A 13732-nucleotide genomic window follows, 5' to 3' on the forward strand; every position below is an offset into this window, starting at 1 on the left:
CTGGTGGTCCCGAGCTCCCCCAGGAGCACCATATCGATACCGAACTTAGTGCGGACACCCGATCGGCATAGTCCGCTGCAGCTCAGAGCTCCTGAGCTCAAACGATCCGCCAGCCTCAGCCTCCCGGTAGCTTGGATTACAGGCGCGCGCCACCGCACCCGGCGAGAAAAAGAAGTGCTCCTCGGGCTTTTATCTTTCACAAAAGTGACGTCACGAATAACACAGCGACATCAAGCGGTGAAAACCGGGTACTGTTATAAAAGGTCTGCACACCGTTTCCTTTGGTTCTTTTAATTCCTCTTTAGGAACTTTAGTAAGTCGTTCCCTGAAAAAACAAAAGGTTCCTCGGATAGCCAATTAGAAGGATTCATTGAATGTGAAAGACTCCAGGAAATATTATTTCTTTTTTCTTTCTAAATTTCCAGCACTAGTAAAACCCCATGGTTTATTCCACATATCTATGTACATGAGCAAATGTCTATGTACTCTGTAATAGGCCAATAAATCATAGTAATTTAGCCGTTTATTACTTGGTATTGACATAACTTTTTCCATATAATGTAACCTTCTTTATAAAGCAAAATAAGCTCAAGCCTAGCCTATGAACTGGAAACTGGACTGATTATTTAACACATCTTGATAACTTGGATTAACTCACCAATAACCACCAGTAAATATGACAGCATTCGGAAACTTTTTTTTTTATTGTTTAGATTTTAATATATTTCCTCTTCTTTGCTTACAGTCCGCTACATGAATAATAGTCAGTGATACAAATAAAAGAAGGTCACTTGCATTACAAGCATTGGGTTGTCATGCCATCATTTTTTTATGATGAAATGTCTCATAAATACACTCACCAGTCACTCAGTAATGAAAATATCATCACCTAATCACATGGCAGAATCTCAGAGTATTTAGGCATATAGAAATTTACTTGCTGACTGGATCTGATAGGAAAGCAACACTAACTCAAATAATAACTCATCACAACCAAGGTTTGCAGAAGAACATCCATGAATGCACATTATGTCAAACCTTAAACCAGATAGGCTACAGCAGCAGAAGAGCACACCGGGTCCCACTCCTGTCAGCCAAGAACAAGAAACTAAGACACTGCAAAATCTGCCAGATTTGGACAACAAGGGCTTGGAAAAATGTTGCTTGGTCTAATGAGTCGATTTCTGCTAAGACATTTGAATTGTAGGGTTAGAACTTGGTGTAAACAACATGAAAGCATGGGCGGATTGTGGAAGAGACTGTGTCAGCAAGTTCCCTTAAAAGGTTTGTGCTCAAAGCTAAATCTGTGTTACAGAAACTCAGCCTTTGTGTTTTTCATTATAGGAACAAAAAAATTCTGTAGCCTGCTATTTTTAACAGCTACTTTTATAGGTAATCTTAATTTTTTGTTATTATTGTTTATTTTATTTTCAATATTTAACTATATTTATATTAGCTATATTAGCTTTAAAGATTTGAAACCTCTGTTCACTTCATATGTTTTGCTACTGAACATTTAAAATATATTTCTTCTGACCGTGCAGTTAAAACAAACTAAACAATAAGTGATTTCATATCTTTACAAAATAACATATTATATTTAGCTATAGACCACATGTTGTGACTTCCTTCTGATAAAGGGTGAACATGCTGTACTAAAGCACAATTGTGGAAAACTTAAGGTTTCAATTCAAAGAATTAGTTTGGCCTCAAACAAAGCTGAAGAAGTCAAAGAATAATACTAATACAAACACAATACATTACAGCAAACAATAATATCACGCACAATCATGCCTCCACTGTATGTTACTGAGAGAGATACATATATATGTATTCCATCTCACTGCCCAATAGACTGCCTGTAGGCTTCATATAAGTCTATTGGGCGGTGAGATGGAACTCATCTCACTCAAATGCCGCCAGATCACAAAGTATACATCTGGTAGACATTGAGGAAGACATTGTTAGAAAAAAGACAAATTTTTATATGATTCAGTGGTAAAATTATGGCTGAAGTAACATTTTTCTGGCTCTCTTCCCATTCACCTGAATGAGGAGCTATTAGTGAGGACACATTAAATAATTCAAACATGACAGAAATAAAATGAGGAAGCAATTTGGTGCCAGAATGTTGTCTCTACAACAAACTGTAGGGAAGGTACACACCACGGAAGAAAAATAATATTAATAATAAAGAATTTAGCCAAACGTAACATACACCTGACAGTTAGCTTTGCAACAGTCCCACCAATTATTAGGCAAGAGTAAACACAGTGAGACAGTTACTGATGTCACAGCTGCATAACAACTAAACATACTCTATAAAAGCTGGCATTACAATAAAATGGTCCCAAGTCTAGCAACACTTGGACAACATGAAAGTTTTAATATATTCAGATTTCATAATTTCGGAATTTCCGCAGCAGATTAGATGGAGAGTCACCAGCCCAGCGGAAGCGTCGATGGCAGAAATCACCTGCAGCAATGATAAGAAAAAGTCACTTCACTTCCCTTTATGCAGTTCAGTACTTTTTAAACAGCTACTGTTTACTCTAGAAGAAATTCACATGAGGAACAGTTCAGATCCTTCACTGAGTACTCTACCCTGTTGTGTACTCGGCTTGAGTATCCGGTAAGCTGTACTGATGCTCGTGAAGGAAAGTCTATAATCATAGCTGTGTTTCAGCTATAGTAATACTGACTTGCAAGTGTTTATTTCAGAGGTTATGACTGACTTCTAACTCTAAAAATTAGTTTCAGAACAAAATCCTTACAGTGCTCTTTAGCGGCAAATATTTGAAACATTTTGTGGCAGTATTATAAAGGAAAAAGGAATCCACAGCGAGCTTCTGTAGAATCTCAGGAAAACTGCATCAGTCCTCAGGGCTACAGGAAAGTGTCAGCCCTGAACACTGAAGCTAAAAACTAGCTAAGAGGAAACTACTAACATGGTCTCACAGCCAAGTTGTGAATAATTGCTGAACCTGAAATTATAACCAAAATAAAATGAAATCAGTGCTTTAAAGTGGTAGCTTTGAAGTGCAAAGTGCAAAACCTCACAAAACATTGGGTGGGCGTGCAGCCCCTCTTTAATATGAGCACTAAAGAGCTCCTACTTTTATATTCCATCAGCTTAATATAAGAGCAGAGAAGCTCTTGAGCAGCTGTTCTGAATATCCATTGCCTCTCTGCAATGAAATTAGATTGAAAATACACCAAATCATGTCTATCATACTGGTATCAATTAAACTTTTCTCATGTCTGACTTTCAAAAATAAGGATCCTATGGCACTGACAACTTCCTTACTTGTATTTTGTGTGTTGTTATGTATTGCTCTCCAGCAACATCTTGCTTTAAAGAATTGGAATAAATTTCAGTTACCCGAGTATGTCGTGCTTTCACATGAAGATTTCCCCGTTTCCTGCTGCTCACAGTGAAAGCTCTCTGCTTGTGACGTGATGGGGTCTTCTGGTTTGGAGGCCTCCAACATTGGTTCCTTCTTATTTCTCACAGCCCAGTGCATTGACTGCAAACAAATTAGCAGGCTTTTTAAGTGTCAATGGTTGCACAGTGTTTTTAAGAATCTAAAGAGAGGACATTACGTACAGTTTTCACTGAGTCGTTCAAGGCCTGCCAGTCATGGAATGGGATCGTAACTCCGCTTCTTTTCCAAAGATCATAGTTTTTCCTTTTGGTTTCATCGCATAAAACCTCTTTGGCTTCCTGCAGCTTCTGGAAATCTGCCACTTTCACAACAGAAAAAACGGTTTTAATATAAAATTTTGAATTTAATAAAGCAATTTACTGTATACAGCTGTAAGCATCCGCTCTATTAGCATTATTTGCTTTGAAGTTAAGACATCAGAAACAGATATTAACTATGTAAGAAAAGTGTGAATGAAGAGGTAATGAAGGGGTAATAGCACACTTTGTAATACTTTATTGCTTCGGGCTATGAAAAAAAGGTTATATGAAATATGACTCACACACAGTTAGTGGTGTGTGTGCATTACCTGCTCTTGGGCTGTCGAGGTGTTTGTCTGGATGACATGCCAAGGCTCGAATCTTGTATTCATTGAGAATCTGTTCAGTCTGCAAGAGAACAAAACAAAATAAACCTCATAGTCTGATGTGATATAATCAATAAGATCTATGTTATCTTGACCGTGTTATTGACTATTTGAGACCCTCAGCTCTGCCAGTCTATGAGTGTTGCTGATTGCTGAGTAATATATTGAGTGAAAATTGGCGATCACAAGACCACGGTGGATATGTGTGTTGATGTTGATAATCAAAGATTTGTTTTAGTAAGATACATTAAAAAATCACACTGATTGCATATCTAATCTAGTTATACACAAATGAATTTAAATGCTGGCTGGCAGACACTGGATGACGCACGACTAGTTTCACATCAACAGGTCTCTGTTGGTTCAGCCTAATCTGAGGCACACATACATTTTTATTTTCACATTTTTTGACTCAGCAGCGTATAGGCTATTGAGCCAAATAATTACTGACTTATAGATCGAGACTATATCCGTTCAGCAACCCAGGAAATAGTCTGAGCCTTAAACCCACTGACGAGAACTTACCGATGACAGTTCATCACATCCCAGTAACCCGTAGTAATCCTCCAAATCCTCAGGTTTACAGCTCAAAACAGCCTCCATAAAAATCTGTCGGAGAAGCACGTATGGCTTCTTTTAACGGACCACAAATGCTGCTGAACGTGATCACAGCTGATCAGTTAAAGGGTTGCCAAAGGGTCCCCCCTCTCACTCACTTACTACAACCAACTAGCTAACTACTAACTGTTAGCAAAGTTTGTCTTAGTATGGTTTTGTCAGCTAGCGTTAGATTTCAGGGATTATTAAACTGTTAAAATTGTCAAGGGAGATCTCTCCTGAGTTGTTGGGAGAGCCCAGCTGCCCCTTTTTACCGTATGACGTACGATGCATTCAAGGGTCTTGATAATGGTCCTGCTTACTAGAAAATTCATTTATTCATCTGGCTAAGAAACAAAGGCAATGGTAGCTTTAGGAAATTAAAAATGTTATATTTTTATGTAGTAAAACTAAATTTCTTTCACATACTTAAGGCTTGTGTGGCAACGAAAAAAGAAAATGACAGATTTGTAACTGGGGCATTAATTAAGCTTTCAACGGCTGCACGTCAATATAAAATCGTTTATATTTACGCGAAACACATCACCGAAAGGCTTGAAAGATTCGTGAGGGCTAACCTATGATTAGAAATCATCCGACAGCACTTGAAGGCAACAATATTTGTTATGGTATAATGTCAGCGACGTAGAGGGGGGCGTTTCGCTCGTGACTACTGGTGGAGAACGAGTCACGTGTGCTATGCAAATGAGCCAGCTGTCCGAGAGGAAGGCTCCTGCTCAGCGGCTCTGCGGGCTGAAGATGGCGGACGGAGAGAACAGTCTCAAAACGGCCCTTTCGGGCGCCTCCGATACGGGGGAACCTCCGGCTAAGATTTCGAAAATCAGTCCAGGAACTAACTATGGACTAAAAGCCGTCGAAGCGGACCAGTTCTCGTGCGTCTCCGCGGCAACTGAGAGCTGGGAGGCGGCGTTGAATTGTGCGCAGCCCGCGGAGAAGGAAGCTAAGCCGGTGATGGCGGTAGAACAGGCCCCGGCAGCGCTAGGCGGAGACAACAATGGACTGGAAGTATTGCTCTCCGACCCTCACAAGCCAGTTGGGAAACTGGACGACACCACTGTCTTTGGCGCAACCGAGGACAGTCCAGGTATAAAAAGAGAAAAACTTTGAGTATTTAAGTGACTTACAGTGAGAAAAATTCTCTTTGCCAACTTAACCGGTGAGCTAACTGGCTCCATGTGAAACAGTTAACTTTGCTAATGTTAAATACAGTAATGCTGTGTGGGTGTCGAGAACTGTGTACTCCTGAAAACGGGAACTTTTCCACTAAATTATATTTCGCTAAACGGAAGTAGAACTCTATCAGTGATCCTGCCAGCACAAATTTGGCCATTTAACTTTTTCATAACCACGCAAAACTTTGAGAGCAACTTAGCGTTTGTTAGCCGGTTGAAAGTTGACTTTGAGAGACTGCGTTCACCGATTTACTTTTGTAACGGGTCGTAGCAGTTATTAAAGAGAGTCGCGACTTATATCTAGTCTTATTTAGTTAATTTTCTCCATGTCTGTACTTAGATTTTCTTGGGCACGATGATCTTCCCTCTAACGGTTTGGCCGTCACTCCGGAGCACATCACTGAAGACGATGACAGGTCCTCACATGCAAGCTCCAGCGACTGGACTCCTCAACCGCAAATAGGTAACTAAGATAATCAGATCATTAATAAACTACAATATCTTAGATTACGCCACTTATAATATGTATTTAGTGTGTATGTATATATTTAAACCACATAATAATTGTTTGCATTGTACAAGTATGTGTGTACAATTTTTGAAATCCAGCCATACTGAGATGTTATGTTCTTGCTCGCAGGTTCCTACAGTTTCATCCAGCAGCACATTAGAGAGACAGATCCAAGGGCCATCCTGAGGGATTTGCTGCCCGAGACTGTACTCCCACCAGATTTAGATGACATGACATTGTGGCAGATCATCATCAACATCTCAGAGCCTCCAAAAAGAAAGAAGCGGAAAGATATTAATACCTTAGAAGATGTAGTCAGGTTACTACATGAAAGTAAAAGGATACTAGTGCTGACTGGTGCTGGGGTATGCATTTTTTACTTTATCATGTAGCTCTACTGTGTAAATTCGATTTTCAGTACTAGTGTTCATTGCATTTCCTTATTATTTTTATTTTATTTGTTGTAGGTTTCAGTTTCATGTGGAATACCAGACTTCCGCTCCAGAGATGGAATTTATGCACGGCTTGCTGTAGATTTTCCAGATCTTCCAGATCCTCAAGCTATGTTTGACATTGAGTACTTCAGACGGGACCCTAGACCGTTTTTTAAGTTTGCTAAGGTTGGTTTTACATGAACAATAGAATAACAATTTGAATGCTCTCTAACAAAGAATTATTAATCTTAATCCAAACCATAAATCTCTTCATGTAGACCATTGCAAGGTCTACATGACTAGTGAATTGTGCACTTTCATTCTGTGAAAGGGTCATTTTGAAAGGGAAACTACTTAAATGTAAGCCGCTTCTGAGTTCCTGTTAAATTTTGTAATGTTGTTTAATACGGTGCCCCACACCCCCATGTTTACACCAACTTTTAAATGGAGAATCAGAACCTGTTTTTTAAGTTAACTTAAAACATAACATAATGTTCAGTTAAATTTGACCCATTTTGACATTTGGCAACAGTTAAGAAAAACAAACAAACCCATATACAGGGAGTGCAGAATTTTTAGGCAAGTTGTATTTTTGAGGAATAATTTTATTATTGAACAACAACCATGTTCTCAATGAACCCAAAAAACTAATTAATATCAAAGCTGAATGTTTTTGGAAGTAGTTTTTAGTTTGTTTTTAGTTTTAGCTATTTTAGGGGCATATCTGTGTGTGCAGGTGACTATTACTGTGCATAATTATTAGGCAATTTAACAAAAAACAAATATATACCCATTTCAATTATTTATTTTCACCAGTGAAACCAATATAACATCTCCACATTCACAAATATACATTTCTGACATTCAAAAACAAAACAAAAACAAATATAGCCAGCGACCAATATAGCCACCTTTCTTTGCAAGGACACTCAAAAGCCTGCCATCCATGGATTCTGTCAGTGTTTTGATCTGTTCACCATCAACATTGCGTGCAGCAGCAACCACAGCCTCCCAGACACTGTTCAGAGAGGTGTACTGTTTTCCCTCCTTGTAAATCTCACATTTGATGATGGACCACAGGTTCTCAATGGGGTTCAGATCAGGTGAACAAGGAGGCCATGTCATTAGTTTTTCTTCTTTTATACCCTTTCTTGCCAGCCACGCTGTGGAGTACTTGGACGCGTGTGATGGAGCATTGTCCTGCATGAAAATCATGTTTTTCTTGAAGGATGCAGACTTCTTCCTGTACCACTGCTTGAAGGTGTCTTCCAGAAACTGGCAGTAGGACTGGGAGTTGAGCTTGACTCCATCCTCAACCCGAAAAGGCCCCACAAGCTCATCTTTGATGATACCAGCCCAAACCAGTACTCCACCTCCACCTTGCTGGCGTCTGAGTCGGACTGGAGCTCTCTGCCCTTTACCAATCCAGCGACGAGCCCATCCATCTGGCCCATCAAGACTCACTCTCATTTCATCAGTCCATAAAACCTTAGAAAAACCAGTCTTGAGATATTTCTTGGCCCAGTCTTGACGTTTCAGCTTGTGTGTCTTGTTCAGTGGTGGTCGTCTTTCAGCCTTTCTTCCCTTGGCCATGTCTCTGAGTATTGCACACCTTGTGCTTTTGGGCACTCCAGTGATGTTGCAGCTCTGAAATATGGCCAAACTGGTGGCAAGTGGCATCTTGGCAGCTGCACGCTTGACTTTTCTCAGTTCATGGGCAGTTATTTTGCGCCTTGGTTTTTCCACGCGCTTCTTGCGACCCTGTTGACTATTTTGAATGAAACGCTTGATTGTTCGATGATCACGCTTCAGAAGTTTTGCAATTTTGAGACTGCTGCATCCCTCTGCAAGATATCTCACTATTTTTGACTTTTCTGAGCCTGTCAAATCCTTCTTTTGACCCATTTTGCCAAAGGAAAGGACGTTGCCTAATAATTATGCACACCTGATATAGGGTGTTTAATTGGTAGTAGGCTTTCGAGTCTATACAGCTTGGAGAAAGACAACATGCATGAAGAGGATGATGTGGACAAAATACTCATTTGCCTAATAATTCTGCACTCCCTGTATGTCTTTTAGCTTGAAATTGTTTAATTTTCTAAAGTAACTTAAAATTTTATCACAAGAACTGTTTGTGTTCCCACCAGATTTGATCAGGCCCCTGCAGGGACGGGAAATTTAAAGGATCGTGGGGAATTCTCCAAACAGTGAAATAGTAAAAGAACACAGGAGTGATCAAATAATATCCACAAAATAACAGAGGCTATACAGAAGTCAGAGGGTCCCTTATCATAGACACAATATCTGTAATAGGGTGGGAAGGTGGTCCATATACAGTAGTATATTGTGGTACAGTGGGTAGCACTGTTGCCTCACAGCAATACTTTTCCTGGTTGAAAAAATTGCTTAAAGTTCAATAGCTGTGTGGGTGTGTCTTGTAAACTTACACAGCATTTAATGTTTTTATCTTCTCTCTTAAGCACATTGTGTTTACATATTAATAAATGTGCTACATGAATAAAATTGCAATTAAGTACTCAGAATAAAGTACTGTATGTATTTGCTAATAGAGATTAAAACAGATCTCATAAGATGGGTTGGGTCATAACATTACAAAAGGACCTGAGCTGCCATTTCAGTGAGTGTGAGAAACTGATGTGGAAGTCCCACACATGCCAGGTTTCCTAGCACTGCTTTGAATGCACAGACTAGTTTTAAGCATTTTGTATATATATTATGTTCTAAGTCAGTTAATACTGCACTCTGAAAAAGGTTTAAAAAAAGGTTTTAAAGATTGATCACTGATTTATTATTATCAAATATATTCAAACCATGCTATGAGGCATGAAATATAAACAGTTATTAAGTGTTTAAATATGGTCCAGAAAAGCCATGGTGGGGGCATATGACTATAGCAATGTTTGCATTTTCTTCACAAGTACTGAATGCATAATTTTATATTACAGGAGATCTACCCTGGGCAGTTTGAACCTTCTCCCTGTCATAGATTTATATCTATGCTAGATAAGCAAAGAAAGCTGCTGCGCAATTATACGCAAAACATTGATACACTGGAACAAGTGGCTGGGGTTCAGCGGATTATCCAGTGTCACGGTGAGTGGTGCATGTGATTGATCCCTCTTGCTTATTTCGTTATTTGTTTTTTTTATAGTTCTTCCCCAGTAATTCAATGTCAATTATATTTTAGGGTCATTTGCAACTGCATCCTGTCTCGTCTGTAAGCACAAAGTGGACTGTGAGGCTATAAGGGAAGACATCTTTAACCAGGTATGTGTTCACTGCAATCTAATCCAGGATACCACTTTTTTGCAGACACTGTTGGATGTTGCACCATCACCAAGGCCAATAATGCAGATACAGATTGCATGTAGAAACATCGTGTGAAAAACCTCTTTAATAAGTATAAGGATTTATCTGTATATATTTGCTGTTAGGGGTCTCAAATATCTACGTAATTACTTGTAAACAAGGGAAACCACATGGACATCAAAAGCTGATAATACCCTTTTTAGTTTTACCTGCCAAACAACCCATAACATAGCTGACTGTTTAAAATATTCCAGAAAGATTGCCTTGTTATTGCTGTGAGTGATTGCCCACCCCATAAAATTTGGATGGTGTTTAGTGGCGCTGTAGTAAATAAATAATACATTAAATTCATCCATCAGGTTGTCCCTCATTGTCCACGGTGTCCAGATATCCCTCTGGCAATCATGAAACCAGACATTGTCTTCTTTGGAGAGAACCTTCCAGAAATGTTTCACAGAGCCATGAAACAGGATAAAGATGAGGTGGATCTCTTGATCGTCATTGGCTCTTCGCTTAAAGTCCGACCGGTTGCCCTCATCCCAAGTATGTTTTATCGAAACGGATTCACTTTTAGTGTCTGTAACATTAAACATACTAACCGATATGTTTCTGTATGCTTTGCATGTCATTCAAACACCGAATATTTGTTTTTCCTCTCTATCCAGACTCCATTCCTCATGAAGTGCCTCAGGTCCTGATCAATCGGGAGCAGCTGCCTCATCTGAACTTTGATGTGGAGCTACTCGGGGACTGTGACGTCATTATCAACGAGCTCTGTCATCGATTGGGTGGAGACTTTGAGCAGCTCTGCTACAACACTGTAAGATTAACTGAGATCACAGAGAAACCCCCTCGGTTACCAGAACAGCCACCAAGCGAGGCCTTGTCTGCTTCGAGTGATGCGACTCAGGAGGAGCAGAAGCGGCACACTACAGACTCAGTAAATATGCCTTCGGAGGAGACAGAAAGTCTGAATGTCACAGAGACTGCTGATAATAATGTTACACCTCTAGAGCCTTGTCCAAATGCTCAGTGTCCAACGGAGAGCACTGAATCTCCAGAGAAAGCAGCAGAAGGTGCGCCAAAAGAGGAGGCACCCGAACGAAAGAGTCAAACCTCCAACCTTGAATTTCGTAGACGTTGCTGGATGAGTCGAGTTAACAGAACTCCAATCAGCAAACGCCTTGAGGGTAAGATTTAGACCACGGTAAACAAGCAAAGCTGCTTTAATGTAACAAATAAATTGATTTTGGATGTGTGACAAAATCGTGCAAAGACATGTTGTGTGTCCCTTTGCTCAGCAGTTTGTTTTTTTTTCTCCCTCCATACAACTGTCATAAACAATGAACAGATCCCAGATAAGTGTGCAAAGCTCACTGATCCTCTTTTGTTTTCCACAGCAGGCCAATACCTGTTTCAACCACCAAATCACTATATCTTCCACGGGGCAGAGGTTTATTCTGACTCTGAAGATGAGACGTCGAGCTCCTGCGGGAGTGACAGCGAGGACTCTGAATGCTGTGCTGAAGGGGAGGAAGACGACAGCGAGCCGGAGGATGCCGACGTAGTACCAGCAGTGGATGGAGAAACATGCCTCAAAGACATAGTACAGCACACTGTAGCCACTGAGGCCACGTCAAGTGTGCAGACAGACAATAATTCTGAAAAGACTGAGAGTACCACACACCTTTAAATGTAAATTACCCAGTCAACAAAGCACTAATTGTCTTTTTATAGATATATATAAATATATACATATAAGTTTCATATATTTTTGACTCTTCATCCTTAATATTCAGGGTTTCCTCCAGAAATGTTGTTAGACCCAGTGGTCAAAGGAGATTTATTCTGTTTGGTAGCAAATAATCCAGTGTCTTTCTCGCTTTTCAAACCACAAGTAGGTAGTAAATAATAGGCTGTATGAGTGGAAGAGCATTAAATTAGACGAAAAAGTCTTGGCTGTTAGCTACACAAATCAAAAAAAGAGTATTAGTTTATCACAGTTCACCTGTTCATTTTTTACTTTCAGAATTCCCTGTTGTAACTCTTCTGAGTGTGTGTATTTGTGGGCTAACAAACTGAACAGCTGTAGCTGCTCTTTCATAGATTGAAAGTAAATGTAAATACATTCAAACATGTTTAGTGTTCAGCGGGCCTCTGGGCTGTCAGTATTCTGGTGGAAACCCTGCTCTCGTTTTTCATAAAGTTGAAGTTGTGTGGCAACTTTGTGTGAATATGCAGCAGGTTTTTTTTCCCTCTTCTTTCTTTCTCTGCCCTGTTTGGTCACATGCACATGTGTCTGAAACTACATACTGTATACTACTTACTAAATAGAGTACTGTGGGGGTTTTTTCTTATGTTTACTTTCCATGTTCTTTTCTGATTTTGCATTCACATTTTCAGAAATTGAATTATTACTTTAATTTAGATTAAGCTTTAATTTCTACATTGCAGTGACTACAGGCAAATGTTCCAAATGTTATTTTCGGTCCATACAACGACATCACCTGTGGTCTAATAATACTTTTTAGAGCTGGTTCATGCTACCATTAGAAACATCAGTTTGTAAGCCAGCAGCTGATAAATGGTGGGTACTATGAGTTTCAGACACATACATAAATCTTCTGATGGTTTACTTGAACGCACTAACTGCAATATAGAAAGTTCAGTTCTGCCTTTTCATAAGGGTCATTGGTGGAAAAGTGACAGTACTCTTTAATTTTAGACCAAAGAACACTTTATCAACACTCTCCTTCATTGTCATAAGCTTTGTATGTTTAATCTGTCATTTAAAATTTGGAAAAAAAAAAATAACTATCGACAAGGTGTTCCTTCTGACATGTGGCAGCTACTTTTTATGGTCAAGCCTCTTATTTTTATACTCTGATGTGAGACATACTCATCAAAGGGTAGATGATGGTTTTTATCTGTACAAAGGTATACTGAGTTGTAATAATAAGCCTTAGGAATATATTCACATTGAAAATGGCACTTTTTGTCCTCCTTATAAACCTGGTTTTGTTGCCTGTGTCACTTTTCATTGAGCATTAAGGAGTCTGCTGCCTGCAAAGTGTTGGTATATAGACATAATTGAGCCACTGTGTTGGATACATGTCTACACCAACATAATTCACATGCCATTGACAAGGTAATGTTTTGTTTACGTTTTAAGAAGGAACATTTTTACATCATTCTAGTTGTTATTTCTCATGGAGTTCTCAGTAAAAAATATAGGAAAGAAAAATTTTCTGACCTCTCATTTCTATTATTGCAAACGCATCTGATTGGTGTCAATATCAGTATCGTCAGACATTAACACAGCGCCACCTAGTGTTTCATCCGGCTAGTTCCTGAGTCACGTGAGCTCTTGAAGTTTGGTGAGACGGTGGGGTCCAATTTCAACATCAAATTTGGTGGACCGCATCGGGGGCTTGCGCATGCGTATTATGGTACCTAGTTTTAAATGTGTTTTATTAAGCATTTTAGTTGTCACTCGGCTTATCATTAACAATTAGGTGGTTATCACATTGTTTAGCTAGCCGCAGATTCACGTATAGAAAGCTAAGGAACATTATATAGCCCTAAAACCTCGGAAC

The 13732-nt window shown here is 39.4% G+C and overlaps 2 protein-coding genes across 2 annotated transcripts; one reads left to right on the forward strand and one right to left on the reverse strand.

Moving 5' to 3' along the window:
- Positions 1 to 1421: 1421 nt before the first annotated feature.
- Positions 1422 to 4974, reverse strand: dnajc12 (DnaJ (Hsp40) homolog, subfamily C, member 12). The gene is made up of 5 exons (XM_005735031.2): positions 4597 to 4974; positions 4015 to 4093; positions 3608 to 3747; positions 3383 to 3527; positions 1422 to 2476 (listed from the first exon to the last, which is right to left on the reverse strand). Exons 1-5 carry the CDS (start codon positions 4672 to 4674, stop codon positions 2394 to 2396), a joined length of 525 nt encoding a protein of 174 aa, XP_005735088.1. The 5' UTR covers positions 4675 to 4974; the 3' UTR covers positions 1422 to 2393.
- Positions 4975 to 5305: 331 nt separating this feature from the next.
- sirt1 (sirtuin 1) lies at positions 5306 to 13380 on the forward strand. Its single transcript, XM_005735032.1, has 9 exons — positions 5306 to 5773; positions 6202 to 6324; positions 6502 to 6737; positions 6840 to 6992; positions 9773 to 9920; positions 10015 to 10094; positions 10496 to 10679; positions 10802 to 11326; positions 11537 to 13380. Exons 1-9 carry the CDS (start codon positions 5368 to 5370, stop codon positions 11827 to 11829), a joined length of 2148 nt encoding a protein of 715 aa, XP_005735089.1. The 5' UTR covers positions 5306 to 5367; the 3' UTR covers positions 11830 to 13380.
- The last annotated feature ends 352 nt before the right edge of the window (positions 13381 to 13732 follow it).

Source organism: Pundamilia nyererei, unplaced genomic scaffold (assembly GCF_000239375.1).
Source record: "Pundamilia nyererei isolate P.nyererei 1_Seehausen unplaced genomic scaffold, PunNye1.0 scaffold00062, whole genome shotgun sequence".
Lineage (NCBI taxonomy): Eukaryota > Metazoa > Chordata > Actinopteri > Cichliformes > Cichlidae > Pundamilia > Pundamilia nyererei.